The sequence below is a fragment of the Myodes glareolus genome, chromosome 13, assembly GCF_982192425.1.
Source record: "Myodes glareolus chromosome 13, mMyoGla1.1, whole genome shotgun sequence".
In the NCBI taxonomy this organism is placed as follows: domain Eukaryota; kingdom Metazoa; phylum Chordata; class Mammalia; order Rodentia; family Cricetidae; genus Myodes; species Myodes glareolus.
Genome location: NC_142038.1, coordinates 48,257,912 through 48,280,686, shown reverse-complemented (window position 1 = coordinate 48,280,686; position 22,775 = coordinate 48,257,912). Strand labels below are relative to the sequence as shown.

The window sequence follows — 22,775 nt, the reverse complement described above, 5'->3', positions numbered from 1 at the left end:
CTCCCACAATTCCTCCTTCCTCCTGGGGCTAGGAATGTTTTAAAGTTCTCTTTCTTGTCAATGGGCAGGTCCTCAGAGCTCCCCAAAACTCTCATCCCTTCCCTTCTTTCCTTCCTTCGTTTTTTTCCTTCCTTTGTTTTTTCCTTCCTTCCTTCCTTCCTTCCTTCCTTCCTTCCTTCCTTCCTTCCTTCCTTCCTTCCTTCCTTCTTCTTTCCCTTCTTCCTTATTGTGTGTATAGGAAGTGTCTGTGTTGTACGCATGCTATGATGTATGTGTGGAGAGCAGAGGACAGCTTTTTGGACTCAGGTCTCTCCTTCCAAAACCTTTCCATGGCCTCTCTGAAAAACAAACAGTCTCAGGGTTTAGACTCGCAAGCAGGTGCTTTACCCGCCAAGTAGTCTTGCTGGCCCCAAGACTCGATTCTTGCTCCTGGTGACCTCTGAGGTGGGTCTGTGACTCAGCTCAGGCTTGAACACAAGGATCCATAAGAGGGGAGCATCCTTAAGACCCAAAACTACTAGAGGTAGGGGTGCAGGATGGGATGGAAGGTCCCCAAAGCCCCGACTTCTCCATATTCAGCACCCTCTACCAGGTGGGCACCCTGAGCGGAGAATGATGCCCTCACTGGGAGGGAGCCCCTGATGTCTATGAACAGGAAGGACAGCAGCCCTGGGCATTCCAAGCTGCTTGTTAATGAAAAACAAAGTCGGTAGCTAGTTGAAGACTCCCTTTAGCCCAGGTCTGAAATGGAGACAGCAAATTTTGATTTAGCAGAACAGGAAACAATTTTCTAAAGGTACTCTAGTGGTCAATAGGAAATTCAGAGCCTTATAAAAATTGCCGTGAAGTGGCTTGGGAAAGGCTTGTGTGGTACGATTTTTTTTTCTAAGTGACAATTTATCACTCTGTACTCCAGGCTGATCTGGTATTTGCAGTGATTCTCCTGCCTCAGGCTCCTGAGTACTGGAATAGAAAGCATGAGACGCCATCTCTTGCTAGTTGGTGGATCTGTAACCATAAATGTCCTGGTAGAATCCAGGGTTGTATTTTCATGTGTTTTGTTTTATTTCTGGTTTTGGTTTTGGTGCCGGGCATTGAACCCAGAGTCTCATTTGTGCTAAGCCTGGATGCTGGAGGGTGCTGGTTTGAGGATGCAAATCATAAATATCAGCCTGAAATGTACACAATCACCTTGGTGGCTCACGTTCCCATGTTCCGTGCTCACTGTTCATCACCCTGTGGTCTCTGTGTGCTTATGCCCCTTCCTGATGAGGAGCCCAGCACTTTTCAGGGGCTCCACCAGCCTATACCTGGATACTTGTGCCTCGTGCCTAAGGAGTTAGCTGGCATCTGCTTTCTCTTCTGTGACCAGAACCTTCCATGAGGTCATAACAGTAGCTTGTTCATGGAGAGGCGCTTCGATTCCTTACTTTCTAGAGCAGAAAGGAAGGAAAAGAATCCAAGATGGCTAGTGCCAAGAGCAGCGATCTCTAAGGCTCACACTCCATGCCTACCCCTGTCCTGCAGTAGGGATTTTTTCTAGCAAAGATGACAGCTGGTATCTTGGACTGGGAAGCCAAAGGGGAGGGCCTTGCTTGTGTGTGGCATGGCCTGCCCTTTATGCCTGCTGCCCAGAGAAAGGCCACAGAGATTACGTGCCCAGTTTATTCTGGGTTGGAGACTTCCCGTCCTTGGTTGTGTTTACTCAAAGTGAGGTCAGTCTCATTCAGAACTCAGCCAGGTTGTTTTATGTCGGTGGGTTTATAATTAAAGTGTAACCACAAACCAGTCTTTGCAAAACATTAAAGACAGAAGAGGAGGAAAACGGACTAGAGAGGGAAAATTCCAGCGGTTTTAAATGCGCGTGTGCATGCATACATATGGAAAAGACTTTTGCGAACATTCGTAAAGGTGTCTTATCTTTTAACATCTGGGGAAAAAAAGGCCAGAAAATGTTTTATTTAGTTCAGAGATAGACTGACACATATATGTGTGTGTGTTCGTATGTATATTGTAGTTTCTCTAGAAAAATCTCCATAATCAAGCAAAGGGTCTTGAGTTAGACTTGGGGACCTAAGAGGCTGATATAGCACATATGGCGGGCAGGAGCATCCTGTTGGGAGGACATTCCTCTCTGTAGCCCTGCCCCTCTCTCTGGCTATGGCAGCAGGGCCCAGACCTCCTCAATGCGGTTGTTTGGAAAGCTGTCCTGACTTGCAGTCCAAGCTGGTGGGGAATAGAATGCCTTTACCATTAAATGTGGAGTCCCATCAGACCAGACAGCGGAAGTCTGGACTGCCCCCAAACAGTGCACTGCAGTGTGGTCTGCCTGGATCCAGGGCAATGCAGTAAGATCCTTTGGACCAGCAAGCTCCCCTGGTGCCTTTAGGATGTGGCTAGATTTATAAATATTTGATTGGCACACACTCTGCTGAAGAACATTTCCATCTGTGTGGCGAGCGGTGCCGAGGATCCTCCCCCCAACACAGCCTCCTTCCTACGTGCTGGGGAGGCCAGGGGCTGTAGGCTCCACAAGGAGGCTGAAAATTAGGGATGCTTAGGAGAGAGTGTGCCATTCCTCTCTCGCTGCCGTTCCAGCTGTTGACTTTATGGAAGCGTAAGCCCCGACATGCCTTCTCCAGAGAGGAAACTCCAGCAGGAAGAGCGGACAAACACAGGACTCTTTGCCTTTGCTCTGGTGGCTCTGTCCCAGGGAAGTTAGATGGAAAGGGCATGCTGGGCTAGGGCCTGGGAAGGCCGTGACTCTATGCCAGGTCTCAGGAGCTCCAGCTAGACAGTCTCAGAGAAGCTGGGATGTAAAGTCACCAGCGGTTTTGTGAACAAGCTTACCATTTAACGGCCAGCTGTCAGCTAGGTTAGATGGGGAGGCACACACAGCGAGCCTACGGAGGAAGACGATGGTGACCTCGGAGAATGGCACTGTTTTGAACATTCAGGGGCCTGGCAGTGGGTTGGACGCATTTCACAGCCCTGATTTCCTAAGAGGTAGAGAACCGTTGGGATCTTTATTTTTTAAACAAGGAAACCTAGGCGCATAGAGGAAAAGTAACTACCGCAAAACGTCACAGCTTCAGTAAACACAGCTAGGGGACGTCAAACCTCCTTTTGCCTGTCTAAGCCATGTGATGGGCCAAACATGCCAATGTGTTTAGTTTGTGGGTGGAAGTGCTGTCTGTCAGGGGGCTAGCATCAGGGTGGTGGTGGGATCCTCAGGGAATGCTATTAGAACAGAGGGACTAGGCTCCACAAGCTGTCCCCGTGGGGGGCCAGTCAGCATGATGGTGACTCATGACCTCAGAGGCTTGCAGGTGGAAATGGCCCTCTGGGCAGGGCCTGGCATGTGTGGGTGCTTGATAGGTATTTCTTGAGATAGTGTTGGGTTGAAATTTATCTGCCAACAATATAAGTCAGCCGCTCATCAAGTTAATGCGTACTGGGCACTGAACCAAGTGACGGGCAATATGCTGAACGCCAAAGTCACAGTGTCGGCCATCAAGAGACAAAGTCCTTGTCCTCAGGGGCCTGCGGAGAAGTCCAGTCCAGGAACACCTGAGTGAATGCAGAAGTGTAACCCCAAGGAGAGGGGCACAGATCTGTGACACCTTTCACGTACTCTGCGTTCAACACGGAACGGGCCACCTCCCCTGCTCCCGTGGCTCTCCCTAGACTCTCTCAGTCTCTCAGGGCTGGCATCCAGCTATCAAAAGCTTTCTTTTCCCCAGCTGCATCCCCAGGGGTTCCAAACTCAGTAGTCCTCACTGTCTGTCTCTATCGTGGATACTATGACACTGTAACTAGCGTTTGCATCAGGTATGGACCATTGCCCAGAGCTGTGACCCCAGCCTTGGTGAAAGCACAAGCCCTGACCCCCTGTCTCTACAGGAATCTGGTAGAGACATTTTCCTTAAGTCTCTTTTGGGATCGCCAGTTCACAGTGTCCTCCAGAGGCTGGTGCCACGGGTAAGATACCTGGAAACTGTTTCTCCCGAGGAAGGGTAAGACAGACAAATCAGAATAATTTCTCCACTTTGTGACAGCCTGTCAATCACTGAAGACAAAGAGACACTATGAAAGGAATGAACTTTTGTCTTGTGAGGTCTGAGGCAAGTTCTGTCTTCTGGGGTTTATGATTTACCTAAGTATCTCACTGACTTTTAAGGGGACTCTTTCTTCAGGAAACTTTGGGGCACGGTGGTGCCTGTCATGTTCAGACCAATGATTAAAGAATAGAACTTCTAAGCCGGTCTGTGATGGCACATGCCTTTATTTAACCCCAGCACTTGAGAAGCAGAAGCAGGTGGATCTCTGAGTTCAAAATCAGCCTGATCTAGAGTGAGTTCCAGGACAGTCAGGGCTACACAGAGAAACCCTGTCTCAAAAAGAAAAAAAAAAAAAGAACTTCCATGTGGCAGATTGTGTGTGGCTCATGATGGCTCTGCAGGGCTTCCACTCCAAGCTGCCCAAAGCTGCCTCTGCCTCTGAGGCCCGAGGTTCAAAATGGCAGTGCCACTGCTGAGCAGTAGAGGGCGACAGATCCACACTCAGGGAGATTGCCCATGCCCAGGAGGAGTGAGACCAGCACTCCCGTTCTAGGAGAGGAAGCTGAGTCTCAGTGAGATTAAAAGCCTGCCCAAAACTGGGCCTCAGCGGATACCGGGGATTAGAAGAATCATCGGCTGCACAACTTGAGGCATCTTCAGCAGAGTATTTCATGCAAAACAGAGAGACTATTGTCTGGTTAGAAAGTGGCAGAGCAGGGCATGAGCACCAACATTCCGGGGGCCCTGACTGCAGGGGGCAGGTGGATTGTCCACTGTGGTTTCAACCGGTACAGGGCAGATTGCTGCCTGTTTATCTTAGCACTGCCCCTGTGGCCCTTGTTCTTAGCTCCAGAGTAAGCAAACAGCAAACTCATAGAACTGCTTTGAATGTTGGCAGAGAAGGCTGAATCTAGATTCCAGCCCTTCGTGGGCCTAGAGAAATGCCTTAGTCTCACATTGCACATCCATACGCTGCAGCAAGTCTAGGGATGCAGGATGCTAACAGTAACATTGGCTGCTGGCATGTACTGAGCCATTACCCTGGGCCGGGCCGGCACTGTGTCAAGAACGTTTACTATGTTACTTCCTTTAGCTCTCTCATGAAACCTGTCATCAGTATTCTCGTTTGTTTTTAAGCAGAAAAATAAAGTACAAGTGTGCTCAAGTTCACACTGCAGAGATTCCAGCATCCCTTGGGTGCCCACTTCCTTACAGCTCTCTGAATTCCCGATTCAGAGCTATGCTGAATTCCCGGGGCTTCTGACAGCTTAAGCCGGTAGCTAAGTGACCACAAGCTGTCCCAATGCTATGCACCCAGAGACATCCCACGTGGCTAGTGACAGAATGAGCAGACTGAAGGCACATGGCGTTTGTCCAGAAATCCAGTAGCTGTAACCTCTTGCTCCCCCGAAACTTAAGATTTCCAGAACCAGGCAAGCCTCAAGAAACATGTCACCAGTGATCATCACCTTTGGTTTGGATCTTGGGGACTAAAATATCCCCCATTAGTGCAGGAAATTGATAGGGTTTATAAACATTTAAAACTCGGAGAAATTAAAGCTTGTTCCCCTGGGTTGTGAGGGCGAACACATGAATTGTATAACCTGTCTGGTACAATGAGATAAAATCTAAGTTCATTTGTGAGATGGGGGTCTCTAGTCTACGCCCGGCTCCAACCGTGGAGCTGGAGGATGACTTTGCTTCTGCCTATTCTCCCCTCCCCGTCCCGAGTGCTGAGCTTAGAGATGTATAATGGCATATCCAGTTTGTATTTGGCGAGGCTTCCTATGCTAGGCGAGCACTCTATCAACCGGGCTACAGACTCAGCCCAAACTTGCTTATTTTTAATGTTCTAGAATCTCTCTTTTTGGCTTGTTCCAGTACCTATTTTTCATAGAATGGAAAACATGTAGGAGGCCCAACGGAAGACAAGTTATCAAAGCAAAATCCCCAAATCACGAGCCTGCCCCAACTGCAAGCCCTAGCCCCCGGCTTTCTGGGGAAGAAGGAACAATCCCAGTCACACGTGCATCTGAGACTGAGCCGAGGACCATCTCAGAAGCCGCCATTGCACGGAGTCTGTGAAGTTTGGGGCCTACACCGGGTATAATTACACAGAAGCCACGACATCAGCAATGCACATCCCGTTTTCAAGTGGGTCCCGAGTCTTCCTCCCTCCTGTGCTCTCCCATGTGTCTTGGCTTGCAACGTGTTTAACTCTGAAGACTGCCACTCCTCTATGCAGGGAGCAGATCAGATTTCCCTACACCATCTAATACCCTCGTGGTACTCAGGGACTCCCTGACTCTAGTAGAAAGGAGACACTTACTATCACACACACACACACACACACACACACACACACACACACACACACACACACACCGGCGCTAGACAGTACTGGTCGGGAAGATTATTTTCCCTAAGCCACACCTCCATTTATCAACATTGTCTGAAAGCCAGGCTGCTGGGAAAGTCCGGAATTGTCAGCCTCTCACTCTGTGGCTCCCACTTCTGGCTCCATTAGTGTCTGGAGAATGACTTGACCCCTCCCCTTCTGCATACCACAGCCACATCTGCACAATGCGCTGCGGGAAAACTGCATAATTTATGATGTGTTAGGCTGTGCTTAGAGATGGGGGATGCTCAACTCAAGCCCGGTGGAGACATCACCTGGAGAGTCTGTTAACTTGAAATGGAGCTCATATCTCTGTGCAGGATTTCCCGTCCCTAACCATCAGGTTCTTCCCATCGTGGATGAGCAGGACTTGACTGGCTTGGGGGGCCTGACCTTTTGTTACTTTATAGAAACCTGGGGAGGGGATGTGCAATGATTGAACCAAAGCCAAGGTTATATCAGGTCAACAGAGAGGCCTTCAGAAGCTTGCAGTAAGATATAATTAGCTAAGTGGTAGCCCATAGTTCCCTGGCTTCTGAAAGCCAGCCCCTTTGTACATGTACATGTGTGTTATCTTACTTCTGAATGCATTCTGCCTACACATAGAGCCTTGGAAAGTGGGTACCCAGTCTCATTGTGTTCCCATGCTGGACTCGGGAAGACACAGGAAAGTGCGGGTGCCATTTAGAGAGCCGCTTACTGTGCTGGTCGCTCCTGTCCCTCGTCCCATCCACTGTGCCATCCGGAAGGATCCTCAAGAAGTGGCCCCCGTTGCTGCAGTAGAGAAGTTTGGGTTTCTTGTAGTTCCCTGCAGGCAGATCAAACCGCTCTGTCAGGGCTGTGAAGGTGGTGATTTCTCCTTCGGCCATGGCTCAGCGGCAACCGGTGGCGGAACTCTCAGGACTGAAAGAAATGAAGCACACCTGTAGAATGTTCTTCCAGTAAACGTTTGGTGGACATATTCAGGAAGGAAAGGACCAGGCAGGGCCACAGACTGCTCAGGTGGTACCCAAGGTGGATGGGCCTGTGAGGTGGCTGGTGGTAGAAGAGGGGTGGTCCCTTGCCTGGGAGACATTTTCCAGACAATTCTCTCTTACAAATTGGATACAGCTTTGCAACAAGCTAGATTTATTTTTTCTTTTCTTTTCTTTTCTTTTCTTTCTTTCTTTCTTTTTTTTTTTTAGAACTTCAAATTTATCATTTGGTCAATAGGAAAAACATTGTCTTGGTCCCTCCTTCTGGTCCACACACATCCTCAAATTAAATACTGTAGGCTGTACTAAAATAACACCTGGGGTCTGGCTGAAACCCACACAAGCCAAGAGGCCGAGGCTGAGGTCCTGCCTTCCACCCTCACACTGTTTTGACTCGGTACTGCCAAGCCAAAGGAGGGCAGAGGGCAGAGATGGCCTGGCTAAATGGGCACCTGTGCGCCACGGGTACAGCAGAGGTAACCAAGGGTTAATATATGGCGACCTTCTAAATTTGCTGGAGGAAGGGATGAAGGCAGAGAGAGGGGCCTGGGGCATTTTTAAAGAGCAAGTTCTGCACCCAGGCCTCTTTCATAGACAGCATTTTGAAGGCTGTCTGACCCCTGGTTTCATAGTCTTCCACAAGACACATTTCATCAGGTCTGTCCCTGTACCCAGACCATCTTCATCTTAATTATTTTCTAATATGAGATGCACTTACAACACAGAGCCTGTAATAATATTTTATAGACCTCTAACATTATATATATCCACTCTATGAAAATTCCTGCCAGTGTAAAATGTATCAAGCATCGACACTGGAGATTTGAAAACAAAACCAATGAAAGTCAGAATTTTGAGCCATATATTTGCCCAACCATTTAGAAAAAGAAAGTTCTAGCGACAACAAAGACAGTGAAAGTTTTTGCTTTTGCTTTTTTGAGACAAGGATTTTTGTGTAGCCCCAACTGTTCTGGAACTAGCTCTGTAGACCAGACTGGCCTTGAGCTCACAGAGATCCACCTGCTTCTGCCTCCCAAGTGCTGAGATTAAAGGCATACGATGCTACTGCCAGGATTTTAATCACATATGTGTGCGCATGTATGTGTATACATGTTTGTATGTATAAAATGAAATGGTTTTATAGCAACAATGATAATCATCACCAACAACATATTCTGTGCTGAAAGATAATATTTGTTAACTGATCCTTCAATGTGGACGCTGAAACTCCTATTAAAAATTTAAATCAGCGCTTAGAGGCGTTAAATTGCCTGCGTAGGGTCAACAACAAGAAGCTAAGGCTCAGAATGAGTCAGTGAACACAAAGCCCCAGTTTGCCCTTAATTACTATGAGAAGGTTACACAAGTGCACTGATATGGAAGTGTTGTGACCAGAAGTGGAGTTTTTACCCATTATATCAAATTACACCTGCCTTTATAAACTTGTTTTTCAGCCTACCATCGTGGTCTGAACGCTAGTGATCTCCAACGACCTCCCCTGCATCTATTCCCTGCTACCTCTATAGCAAGATTCCACATAGCTGCTGAGGCCCAAAGAAACTCATGCTGATAGCACCCTCAACTCCCAAGACCAGCCAGAGCCCCATGTGCCATGCTCTGGTCAGTCCTGCATAAACTCTCGTGGGAAGCTGTTCAGTCGTAACCCAAAGCACCAATTTGGAGAACTTGTCTTTGTGACCCACTGTAATTAGGGCTCAAATTGGAAGCATCCATCTTTCTTCTCTGCTATTGGCAGTTAGTATGTCTGGTATGTGCCCCTACTCTGTAGTCTCACAGGTCAGATACTGACTTTAGTTTCAGCTACTATTTGGGAGGCCCCTGCAAGGACATCTCTCAAATTTAAATGTGTGTATACATATATAGTCTGACTTTGATATAGATAGTCTGACTTTGAATGTTATATAAAAATATCATTTAAATATATATGTATATGTGTGTCCATATATATGTTTATACAAGCATACACACACACACACATACACATTCAAAGTCAGACTATCGCAAATGACTCCTTAACACATGGTGCCACATTGCTCTTGCCACATAAGACAGTAAGAGACAGATAATGTTATTCACATAGCTGCAGAGTGATAATTTACCTTGTATAGGTAAATGTAAATGATTTACATTGTGCTTTTCTTCCAAATTCTCAATATTTTCCAAGCAACACCCTTTCACCTCAAGCCTCTGGTCTTTCTGCTCACTTCCATCTCCTCTCTCTTCAGCAGCCCACCCTCACCCGTTCCTTACTCAACTTCTTTCTGAATCACTTGATCCCCCCACCCCCCGAGAAGTGCTGGAAATCGAGTCTCCTGTGTTCTAATTTGTTGTTGTTTTTCAAGACAGGGTTTCTGTGGAGGCTCAGCTGTCCTAGAACTCACTTTGTAGACCAGGCTGGCTGCAAACTCACAGAGATCCACCTAATTCTGTTTCCTGGGTGCTGGAACTAAAGGCATTCCCTACCATTGCTCAGCTCTGCATACTAATTTAACATACACCGTACCACTGACTGCACCCTGGCTCTCTGGATCCCTGCGATGAAAAGCAGTGTAGCTATTTCAAGTGTGACTCACTTCATGTGTCGCTCCATTAGCGCACAGATTTCCCTTCTTAGCAGTGCAACTAAGAGATCATATACTTTTTCATTTGTTTTTATCCCCAGTACATCCTAAACTGCATACTTAATTTGCTATGCAGGAAACAATAGCCACAGTCTAATGGCTACCACTGGAATTGGCAACCTTAGGAGAGCGGAACTTTCTTGCTGTCTCAGGGTCTCCTCCCGCGGTGGTTTCTGATTGCATTTCCCATACTTCCTAAGTTGTGTATTTAATTTGCTGTACAGGAAACAATAACCACACTCTAATGGTTACCGTTAGTATTGCCAGTCTTAGGAGAGCAGAACGTCCCTGTCTCAGAGTCTCCCCCAGTGGCAGTTTTTATGTTTGCATTTCCTCTGATGTGGGCCAGTTACATGCCAAGGACGCCCTTCCCTCTTTAGTACCTGTCAGGTTGTTTGCTAAGTGCTGGGCATGGATTTGGCGCTACCTGCCTGTATTTTTGCCTCCTCCAACTGGGATGAAATGGAATAGATACACCAGAAGGCTGGATGGGGTTGGAGGTACCAGCTCTGGCTAAGGGTGATACCAACGTTCTCATTTACATGTGGGTAGAAGCCAGGCAGTCTGGATGTCATCCCTTCAGAACCTTCATCACCAACTCGGGACCTTGGCCAGTCCCAGCAGGCTCTCAGGGGTCCTTCTTTCTGAAGCAGAGTGAGAGTTGAAGTGTGTAAGACCACACCTCTATTCTTTGCCTGCTCATCTCGTAAGTGGGATAGTCACGGGATGGCTGCACTATGCGGATGCTTCCCTCTATGAAGCCTTTAGTTCACATTTGCACCTGAATCCTGAAAGCCACGTGTCGACACCTTAAAATAAGCCTGGCATCGCTTTGGAGCTGATAGCCATGGCAGGTCCATTTGTGAATCAGCTGAAGCCTGTGGGGAGGGGCATGAAAGCCTCTTATTTTTGTTTGTTTGGTTTTGGTTTTGCAAGACAGGGTTTCTCTGTGCGTAACTCTGGCTGTCCTGGAACTTGTTCAAAGACAAGGAACTGGCCTCAGACTCACAGAGATCCACCTGCCTCTATCTCCTGAGTGCTGGGGTTAAAGGCGTGCACCACCGCCACCCAGAAAACCCCTTATTTTTAATTTTATTTACTATTTACTTATGTTTTGAGAAGTGGACCGTTCAGAATTCTTTGACCAATCCATAATTTGCTAAGGGATATGAATAAAGGAAGTATATGGTGTGGCAAAGCCATAGGCAGCAACCTTAACAAGTGTCCCTGCGGATTTATACGAATTGCTCTCATAAATGAATCAATTAACTAAGTGAAATCAGGCATTAGACATAATGTGGATTTGCAAGCCCTGCTTTTCGTTACTCTTGTCTGTCTTATTGGCCATCTGGAGAGGGGATTTTCCGTGTGGGAGACAGAGAAGAACAAGTCCAATGGACTCCCTCTCATCGGTCCGCACCAAGTCAACTCCCGGATTTAGGATGCTGGTGCGATTTTGGAAAGCCAGATGATTTTCTTGGTTTCTCAGTGACACAGAAGTGAGAGGAACACTCAACCTACTGGAACGTCCACGTTAGAAGCTGACGAACTTGCTTAGCTGTGGCCTCTGGACCAGACACATGGAACAGTTGGAGACTTATACCCTAGCCTGGGAGCTCAAGTCATTTTTCCATGTGGGAAAACAAGCATCTACTGTACAGCCCTGGGCGTACACAGATGGGAACATGGATGTTCCGCCCACTCTGGACATGCTTCCTCTAATGATCCCCATTCCACCTACCACACAGAATCCTCTGAAGGGTTAAACAAACACAACATTCAAAAAGCACATGGGAGGTATAAAAATATAATCCAGCTTCTTAAAGATAAGAGCACATGATTATATTAAACTAGTTGAAGCCAGGTGTGGTGTGGGTCAGCTTAATTTAAGTGAGTTATTTTTATTCTCTTCCCTGTGTGGCGTAAATGAGCTAAGCTTCTCTTATTAAATCACAAAGATGAGAATGGAGTAGTTGAAGGAGGCAAAGATTAGCTGGTTGTGTAGGGAGAATTCAAGCCATTGCTGCAGACTCAGGAATGGACAGATGTGCGGACAGGCATGGAATTGACTCAGGAATCCTGGTGTTCCCAGATGTGCGGACAGGCGTGGAAGTGACTCGGGAATCCTATGTTCCCAGGAGGTGTTGTGCTCAGTGTGGCTCTGGTGACTGCTGAGGAGAGAGACTTATGGTTCTGAACCAAGGGCAGACAAACATTGGCACCTATAGGTTTGTTTTAACGCCTGTTGCTGCTTATGCAACAGAGAACTATTCATGTAGAAAGGCAAGCTGCATACAGATATTGAAGACAGTGGGTTTAGATGAAGTTGGTCCTCAGACCCAGCATGTGTAAAACAGGGCTTAGCTCCAGTTCTAAACAATATCCACATCTCTATTAATCAAATCCCTCACTACTACCTCTGGAGATGCTAGCTCACTTTAGATTTTATTAAGTCAGGTGTGTATATTAAATGTTAAAAACAAATGAAATTCATTTCAGCCAAAACTGGAAGGGGTGAGAGGGGAGGAGTGAAGTAGGTAAAATTGCATTTATATGAATTCTCCAAAAAATAGAATATTGCTCCAAAGTAGATGAATAAAATCAAGTCAAATATATTTATAGTCACAATAAATAGAAATGGACTAAATTATTTAGCTATAGGAGCTCTTAAAAATCCATATATATATATATATATATATATATATATATTCTGGCTACAAGAGATACATTTAAAACATAGGGATACAGAGTGGTTAAAATAAAAGGGTAAAAATTAAACAAAGGTCAGTGGCTTGCACACTATGGACAAGCACAGCAAGATTCAGTCTTAAAAAAAACAAATTCTCATGGAGTGAAGAGGCAGCTTGTATATGGGAAGAAAATCTTTGCAAACTGACAAATGATCTGTCAATGGACAGAAGACTGATATCTCAAATATATAAAGAACACAAAAAACTTAAACAAGAGTAAAGCGGCCTACTCCAAAAATGGGTTAAGTAAGGAACCGAAGAGAAGTTCTGAGAAGTTGAACTATAGATGACCAATAACTATTTTAAGAACTGATCAACATTCATAGCCATTATGGAAATGAAAATTAAAGCTACTCAGAGATCCATCTTATCCTAGTCAGAATGGCTACTAATAAAAGAAATGGTAACAAACGCCGGTGAGGATGTGAGTAGGGACAGCTTTTGGTAACTGTTGGCGAGAGCGTAAACCAATGCGGGACTATGGATATCTGTGTGGAGGTTTCTCAGAAAAGTAAAGTCCATGTGACCTAACTACACTACTCCAAAGGACTTCGTGTCCTGCCACAGGGGCGCTCACATCCAGTCCATTGCTGCCGTATTCACAATAGCTAAGAAATGAAATCAACCTAGATGTCAGCCAACGGAAGAATGGATATTGAAAAATGTACATATACCAATGGGGATTTTGGACACCCATAAAGAAAGATAAAATTATGAAGTTTACAGAAAAAAATGGATGTAAGTGAGGTAACCAGGGTTCAGAAAGACTTTGTATTCTCTCTCACATGGAGATCCTACTTTCTAGTTTTTTATATGTGTGTATTTATATGTAAGCAACTAGAAAGAGGTCCTTGGGAGGTGACAAAAGGCTAGAGAAGAGGGAAGCTATAGCATACAGGATGCAAAAGAGGGAGGGGGTGTGCTGGGGATGGAAGGGGGGATGCTGGAGGTGGAAGGAGGGATGCTGGGGGTGGAAGGTCTAAGCAGGGATGATGGGGCAGGGGGACAGGTGAGAGAAGGAGGTGCAGGTAAGGCAAACCTAAACTAAGTGTGGAGGAAAGAGCCATGAGTGGGAGTGGGGGCGAGGGAGAGGACTCTGTCAGTAGAATGCCTACTGCTCAAGGGTGAGGATGTACACCTGGATCCCCAGCACTGTGAAAAAGCCACGTGATGTAATCAGTGACCCTAGGGTCCTTGAAGCTCAGTGGCCAGCCAGCCTAGCTGACCCAAGAAGCTCCAGGCTCAGTGAGAGAGCCTGTTTCAGAAAACACGGTGCAGAATGATTGAGGAAGATACCCAGGGCTGACTTATGGCCTATGCTCACCCATGCACACGTCCACACAAATATGTACCCACACCCCCTCTCTCTAAGGAAATATTTTAAAAGCATAAACACGACAGACAAATATAACAAAACATTAAAAAGTTGGCCTGGCTACATTGATAAGTGAAAAGAATGCGTACAGGCGACAGGAATCATTGCACGGCGATAAATGGGAAAATCCCATAGACAGATTTGGGGGCACAACTTTGCTGTCTACAAGGCTAACATTGAGGAGAATAGGAAGCTGATAACTCATGATGACGGTGAGAACTTTTGATACGTCTGTCTCAGCCGATATAGAGACAAACTATAAACAAGGACGAGGACGCTGGAAGGCCATGGCTATCTCTTTAACTGAGAGGATCTTCCTTTACTGAAGAGTGAATACCATTGCTCTTAAGGACTCATGGGGCAAGACTCAACCCAAATAGAAACCTTTGTTTTATCAGACTGTTGTTTGAATAGAAACCGCTTCCACCCATCGGGTGGTGACAAGGCCCTCTCACCTTTTAAAGTCCCCAGACAGTTTCCTCTTTCCTGTTGCACACCCTACACTCTCACCTGGACGGACGGCCGTGGCCTGGGCAGTGCTTTCTTCTCTAGCTCTGCTTTCTCTCAGCCCAGTTGCTCGTGACCTCCCCACCTCGGCAACCAGAGGATTGCTCTCTCCAGATGTTTGGTTCAGTAGAGTTCTGCCACCTTAGGGTGAAGTGCAGATTCCTGCCATGGCCCGCGAGGCTTTTGTGGTCTGGTCTCTGCCTAGCTCTGTTGCCTTATCTAACTGGGCCTTTTATATGTGCCCACCACCCCGCCCTTTGCGTTTGTCTTCCAGGCCTTAGCCCAAAGCTGACAGCATCAGGTTCTCTCTCCCCTTCCACTCTAGCCTGGCTAATCATACTCACCCTTCAAAAATTCAGCTCTCACATTTCCTCCTCCAGAAACTTCTGTGTGGACACACGCCCCAACCTTGACCTCCTAACGCCTGTCCACACCACACACACCAGGTCAGATGTTGGTTCTCTGGACTCCCTTCAGCGGCACTAAGAGGTGTCACTGTCACCTGCCTTCCTCTGTCACACCTGCCCATGGATCCCTGTTGCTGGGTAAGCACCAAAACCTTACTACAGCCTGCGTGGCTGTTGTGGGTCCAGGCGTTTCCCCCATCTCATCTTCCACCCAGCTTCCTCGCAGACCTAGAGAGCACAGCCCTCCCTCCTGCCCTGGGCCGCTTGTCCAATTCTCCCCATCCCGTCATAAGTTTTTAATTACATCTTCATGCCCGTGATTATTTGATTAATATCTCCCTTCGTCACTAGACTGCCAGTTCCGTGGAGGCAGAAACTTGTCTGCCTCTCTCGCCATGGTATAACCAGGGGCTGGCAAGATGCCTGGCACCTAACGGGCCCTTGACAAATATTTGTAGCGTGAGTGAGTGAATGCATTTTAACTGTGCTCTTGACTGCCTTCTTCATTAGTCTCTGCAGCTCCGAGACAGAAGCCACTGACTCCCTCTGCTTCTGGTACTTGGCAGATACCTAGGCAAGTCTGTCCTGATGGAAATGTATTATCAGAAGGCCTGATTAACAGGTGGTGTCCTGCAGATGCTGACAGAGAAGTTGAGCCCAAAGCCTTACACAGAGTGTTTTCACTGCAATCGCGTTACATAGGAGAACCCTCCAGAGCGGTCCCTGTTCCCATCTGTAATGATCATTTCCTTGCTTCTTCAAAGAAATGCTCTTAAAATGACTGCGTCCAGAAGGACAAGGGTCAAGTCTGGCCTCCATATCTGACCGAAAAATGATTGATAGGGCAGTAGAAGGATTCCAGGTCTCCTTATTTCTGCCACAGAGCATCCCAAGGCAGGCACACCCTCAGTGAAGGAAAGTTTGACTGCGGGGAGGGAGACAGAGTGTTCCCAGCTCTCCTTATTTCTCCTGCTATGTACTTGGTACTCTGGATGGATCGGAGGGTGATGGGGCTGGCTGGCCTGGGCTAGCATATCAGCCTGCTGTCCCCAAGCCAGCTCTCTTCCAGGAGCTGAAGTTCTTTTTCCATTATTGACAGCAAACTGTGGACTCAGCTGTGGGGTGAACTTCGACTGGAGTGTGCAGGAGTTGAACCCTTCACGTTCTTGAGAGATCATTATGGCCCAAGCAGAAACCATACTAGCCATCGTTAGTAGCTTGAAATAAGCTCTGGTGAGAATGCTTATATCACAGAAATGGCCTCATAAACAAGACTGGATCAGTGGCAATATCAGCAAACATGCTAACATGGAAGAAAAAGTTTCACGGGGCCCCACCCTAGACAAAGAGCTACAGGAAGCTAACGATAGGTCAGAGGAGAAAGGCTGTCTTCCAGGGATGAGTCCCCTTATTGACTGCCCATTGCAGAGTGGTCAGCCATGAAACTGTAAATACAAACAACAGAAACAGACTCAACAGATTATATTTATATACTTGTGCATGTGTGTGTGTGTGCATATGCGTGTGTGTAACAATAATAATCAAAGAAAAAGGCTCTCATCTTGGTGGGGGGGGCTGGTGGGAGGGCATCTGGGAGGAGCCAGATGGAGAAAAGGGAGGTAGGTGGGAAAGTGATGAATTCTATTCAATTAAAATGATATTTTAAAGAATGCTATTCTTTCTTGTCTTTCTACACATCCCCCACATGGCTTATTTATCAGCCTACCATTTGACTTGAGTTTAAATCTTGCTGGGTATTCACTAGTAAACTATTCTTTCTCATAGAGCCTCAGTCTCCCCATAAATGGCTGCTGCACTGAATCATGGTGAGTTTTTTGTTGTTGTTTTTTTTTGTTGTTGTTGTTGTTGCTTGTTGTTTGAGACAGGGTTTCCTCTGTGTAGCCCTGACTGTCCTGGAACTCATCCTGTGGACCACCAAGCTGGCCTTAGACTTACAGAGATCCGCCTTCCTTTGCCTCCCCAGAGCTGGGTTTAAAGGGATCGAGGGCGAGCATCGCCGCCTCACAGTGACTTTTAGCCTACAACTCATCTAAAGTTCTGAGCCCGGCCCAGAAAATGTGTGAGCGTTTGGATGCTGCTAACTTGATTACACCATGCGCAGACTCAGCCATCCACGATGCTGATTTATACCAAGCTTAAGTCTTCACATAGCAGTGCTTGAAAAGTATCTCTCTGCTAGGATGGAATGCTCCATCATGACTTACAGGCGGCAATGTTGTCTTTTCATGGGCTTAGATCAGTGGTTCTCAGCCTTCCTAATGCTGCGACCCCTTTTACACAGCTCCCGTCGGGGCTCCCAACCATATATTCATCTTCGTTGCTGCTTCCTAACTATAATTTTGCTACTGTTATAAATTGTAATGTAAATGTCTTGTTTGCAGGTTATCTAATGTGAGACCCCTCTGGAAGGGTCAAAGAGGTCACAACCCACAGTTTGAAAAACACTGGTTAAATGGACGTGCGGTACAATGATGGGCTCTCTCTGAGTTTCATAGAGTTGAGGCTTGTGTTGACAATGATGAGAGAGGGGCTACGGTCTTAACCGTCCTGTTCTCCAGTCTTTTCTTTTAAGCACTGGAAATTGAACCCAGTGTCTCCTACATGCTAAACAAGTTCTCTACCATCGTGCTACCTCCTTACTCTCCTCTCCAGTTCTTCAGGAACTTTCTAATCCAAGGAACCCCCAAGTTACTGGGCATATACTGTTCCTGGGTTGCCAATGTCAAACGATTGAGGGAGATCAAGATGGCATACCTCAGGTGTCAATTACTTCTACTCCTTGTATCTGCCATGAAGAAGATGCTACAGATGTCCTGGGAATTTAGACAAAGGAAGGAAAAGAAAGCCCCCAAGTCCCTAGTTCCCAATCAAAATCTTAAAAAACTAGAAATACTTTCATAATTGACATTGTGGTAAAGGCTTTCTATTTCCAGTCCTTGTTTACCCATGTAATGCTAACCTCTGTCTAGTGGACTGTACAGTTGCTTTTATGTTTGGTTAGGGGACTGTCTAGGACCCCACTGGGGTTGTTCCATGGTGTATGACAGATGAGTCATCCTAACTTCTTTAAAAATAAAAAAAAAACAACTTTCTAGATGATTGTTTTACGTAATTGTGGCTGACCTGGAGCTTACTATGTATGCCAGATCGGCCTTGAACTCACAAAAGTCTACTTGCCACTGCCACACGAATGTTGGGGTAAAAAAGGTGTGCCACTGTGCCTTCTGCCCTTACGATGTCTGTATTCTGCCTTGCCAGACTCGGCCAGGTTCCTGAGAAGGCCGTTGTTGCCTGGACTAAAGACAACTGGCGAGAAGTGGGGCTGTCATCTAATCCAGGTTCATCACCGAGCCGCCCAGTCTTACCCTTCACCTTGACGCCCCTCCACAGAGACCGCGTGAAGCAGATGCTCCTCCCAGGAGGGCCATCTCCAACATCTTTTCTTTCTCCTCCATTTGAGATCTTTTATTTTCTGCACTCTGACTTATTCACACCCCCCCACCCCCCATCAAACCCCTCCCCACCATAACACCATCATCCAACCGGAGGTCAGGCGTTCTTTTAAGTGCCTGCAGAGAACAGAATCCACATGGAAAGGAAAAGCAGAGGCCGCCTGGCGCAGCGGTGCGGTGCGCTCTGCTGGCCCCCTTTCTGTCTGAATTTTAATGGGAGACTCTGGTTCAGCGTGTCCCGAAAACCTGTGCACATCTTAAACCGGAATATCCTTCCTTCCTGCAGACTGATGCATTAAAGCTGGGGCTTAGAGCCAAATGTTAAGTGATTCTGCAGGGGCTCTTGCAGCCCTCACTCTCCTTCCTTCAACCTCGTCTTACTGATGTGTCTCCAAAAATCTTTTTAATCTGTTGTGCAACTTTACAGTCTCCAGCAAGGGCCCAGCAAGGACATTCCTTACTCCAAGTCAGCTGACTTCCCTGCTCTTTAGAAGGCCGTGTTTGCAGAGTCTTTTCTCCCCCCAACCCCCACCCACTCTTGACCTAGAAATCTTAGCTTCTTCAAACGCAGTCTTTTGAAGTGTGTGCTTGTTATCTATTTGGACTGTGAAAGGCTTGCCTTACCACGCATTACCCAAGAGCCTGCCCTGGCTACAACCATAAGCAGTAAAAGTTTTTAAACATGTATAGTGTATCAAACATGGTCCTAAATATGCTGTATACATTAATGAATTCTCAAAGAAATTCTGTTAGAGAAGCATTGCCCCCTCCCCATTCTGCTTAACAAAGTGGTAAATAAAAAAGAGTAATAGTTTCAATCCATAAATGTATCCTGGCTTGTTACAGTGTTAAAAGTTTAAGATCTGAACCTAGGGTTTTCTTATGCCATATCTTATGTCTATGATTTTAATCATGGATTTAGTGTGATCAAGAGAACAAATGTTCTTTGAACTGGGTGACCCTTCGCCTTTTCTGTTCTTTGTAACCTACCGACCGCTGTAACTTATGCAGCCCTATGGACAATTTCAAAGAAGGGGCATTTGCTTTCATGCAAGTACAGTCTTTGCCCTGACAGCTGTCCCTTCCCCAGGTGTTGCAGTGACTAACACCAGGCTGTTCTTCTGATGCCTCAAGGTGACCCAGGGTCACGTGAGATCATCTTGGCCCTCCGCAGGTGAGCAGTTGCCATGCTGATAAGGACTGGGGGCAAGGGCAGAACCTATTTGGAAAAGGGCTGACTTTAGAAGATTGGAGAAGCCCCTGAAAAGGAAGACCTCTCACAGTTTGAGACTTGGATCTTGGTTTCTGTGGTTTCACTAACGCCTTTTATGATTGGCAAGTCATTTGACCTTTCTGCTCCTCTGTTGCTTTGCCTGGGACTGGGAATGGAGCTCAATGAGGAAGGTCACATTTAGCATGTCGGCCCTAGGTTCCACCTCCAGCGGTATTACAGCCAAGAAAACCAATCGTGCCAGTCTTGTGATGGTGCAGTGAAGGAGCAGAGCAAGGCCTGGGCAGGAGGTGACACACAGTGGGCATCAGTAGAGGCTATTATTACATCGCTCATCCTACCATGTCTTGGGATTGCTTCACTAAACTATTAAGGCATTTGGAGTTTCACGGAGCAGCTTGAACAAATGAACTTCTCTCAGGGACTCATCGAGGACTGCTTTCTACTCTTCCTGCAAGCTACATAATCACCCCATTTTTCTCAACCCTAGACAGCTGTGATGCATAGGGACTGCACACTTGGGCCAAGTAAACCTGCGGCTCAGCCAAGAATAAAGCCCTCACCCCTGAGGCATTTGGTTATGACGTCACCTCACTATTGGGCAGCCTCACCTCCGACAGCCCTTGCTCACTCGGAATGCGATGAAGACAAAGGACAAAACTCACGTTTTGGCCAGACAGATGTTATCCAGGTGTCTCTGGAAGAGGAGGTGGCAGGACCAGCGTGCGGCTGCTGCTTAAGGTCCTTGGGTACCGAGGGAGGAGTGAAACCGTGGCGCTTGCTCACGCGTCCGTCTGTTCTGGACCTTGAAGGAGAGCTACGGAGGCCCCAGCTGGAGCCTGTGAACTCCAGGCCGGGAGCCAATGGCAGAGCCAAGGCCCATGGTCTGCCAAGGGACCCTGTGGGTGTCACAGCCAAAAGGGCAGGAACAAAAGAGCTCGGAGCTCTGATGCAAACATTCCAGGACTTTCTGTAGGGACGGCATTAGGACAGTGGCATAATTGTTCCCTTTGGCATTCTTCTTTTTAAGGAGTTGGGTTATTCTTAGCAATCCCTTGTCTTTACCAGCTCTCTTGGTATGAACCATATGAATAGTCCCCACAGGGCTATGTTTCAGTTTACGCTGCCTTTCAGTGCTGCCTGTGGCTCTCGGGATCCCATAACATAGCTTTCCACATCCAGGTCCCCATGCAGCTTAGCCCCTGGGTGGGTATGACAGAAATGGAGCAGAACAACATCCTCACCAGAGGTCTTGGAAGAATAGCCAGTCTTGGATAAGGATGAAATCACTTGGAAGTGAGCTGAAATCTTAGACCCAAGAACTAACGTAAGAGATAAGTCTGCCCTGGTATCTCCTGTCTCCAGGAAGGTACGCGTTAAGGCCAAGACGCCATTTCTCAGAAAATGCTGAGGGCAGGTAGGTACCAATAGCTGCAACCGCCCACCCCTCTGTCAGAGGCCTCTCAGTGACGCTGACTCAAGCTTGTGGTAGCTCAAAGCTCTCAGTTGTCCAGGTCTCATGATCTCCCCCCTCATTTGTTCTATCTGACCTTCCAAAGCCATTTATCTTCTCAGCATCCACTACCCCTCTCATGTTTTAGGAACCAAAGAACCACTGTGTTGGGTGTGGTTGCTTGAAAAGAAAAATGGAGACACTTAAGTTGTTGACCTTTGAAAACAGATTAGGCAATAAGGAGAACAGAGAGGCTTCAAAGGGTCTCCTGGTTTCTTTCTGTGTCCATAATTCCCCTGGACAGCCAAGGATCTACATTCCTGGATCCTCCCTGGTCTTGGCAAGTTCCAGGGGACTCTTCTAAAGTTCTATAAATCTGAGTCTTTGGATGGGTCCATGGAGTGGGGCAGAAAGAATGCAGAACTCTTCCCAGTAATTTCATCCTACGTGCTGAATCCTCAGTCGTGTGATGTTCCCATAGGCCTGATCTTATAGGAAATATATATATATGTATATATATATATATATGTGTGTGTGTGTGTGTGTGTGTGTGTGTGTGTGTGTATGAGTATTGCTTTTTGACATTGTTCTCCATAGGGCTAATCCTTACACTGTAAGATTTCGCAGCGCAGAGAGTTTGATTGACAAAAAAAATCCTTATTAACACCCAGAATTTTGAGGCGGGGCTTCTGCCTCTTCAGCATCAAATTCTGTTGTGCCACCTTCATCCGAGGAAGCTCTCCTCACTGCCCTGTTTCATCTCAGACCTAAATATGTCATGGTATGGTAGTTTATGATGATTATGACTGTCTATTTCACTATTATACACACACATCCCTGTCCATACATATATGTTCACACAAACATGTGCACAGCTCATTAGGTTTCATATCAGGTTTGTTTTGGTCACATTGTATTTTCATCATTTTTACTCAACCTGTCTTTTCATCCTCATTCTTATCATTATTAATGTTATATTTTTAATATAAATATTTACTCCATTACATTGATTTTGTTTGTTTGTTTGGCTGGTTGGTTTTTTTTTTAGACAGGGTTTCTCTATGTAACAGTCCTGGAACTCCCTTTGAAGACCAGGCTGGCCTTGAACTCACAGAGATCCACCTGCCTGTGCCTCCCAAGTCCTGGAGGTGTACGCCACCATCGTCCAGATGAATTTTCACAAAATGCTGCACGGTTCCTAAGTAAGCCTGCAGCAATGGCTTCCTTCATGTTACCCCAGTCCCAGCCTTATTAGCTGTCTGGCATTTCTGAGGTATACCAATCAAACTCTGACTCCCATGAAAGCTCACCAAATGTACACCTCATTACCAACTATCTTGCCAATTTTTGCACTGACCTATACACCATCATTCTTCTTTTCTCAAAGAATCCACTTTTCTTATACGATTCTCCATGCCACTTAAAGCACAGTGTCAGAGAGAGTGCATTCTAAAAAAACCCCTGCTAAAACCTTAATTCAGACTGGTTATTCCCTTGCTTAATT

General features: G+C 46.6%; 1 protein-coding gene across 9 annotated transcripts in view; it reads right to left on the bottom strand.

Annotated features, from left to right (window-relative positions):
- Fgf1 (fibroblast growth factor 1) overlaps positions 1-22,775 on the bottom strand; it is a 103,195-nt gene that overhangs the window by 13,504 nt on the left and 66,916 nt on the right. For 7 of the 9 annotated variants that reach the window (XM_087896090.1, XM_087896088.1, XM_087896089.1 and 4 more), the window contains one exon: positions 7,160-7,362. In XM_087896090.1, coding sequence (XP_087752216.1) covers positions 7,160-7,328 — 169 coding nt within the window. In that variant the 5' untranslated portion in view covers positions 7,329-7,362. Of the gene's footprint in view, positions 1-7,159; positions 7,363-14,710; positions 14,883-20,483; positions 20,636-22,775 lie in introns of those variants that run through there. The other 2 variants (XM_048419104.3, XM_085699937.2) reach the window with 2 other exon arrangements.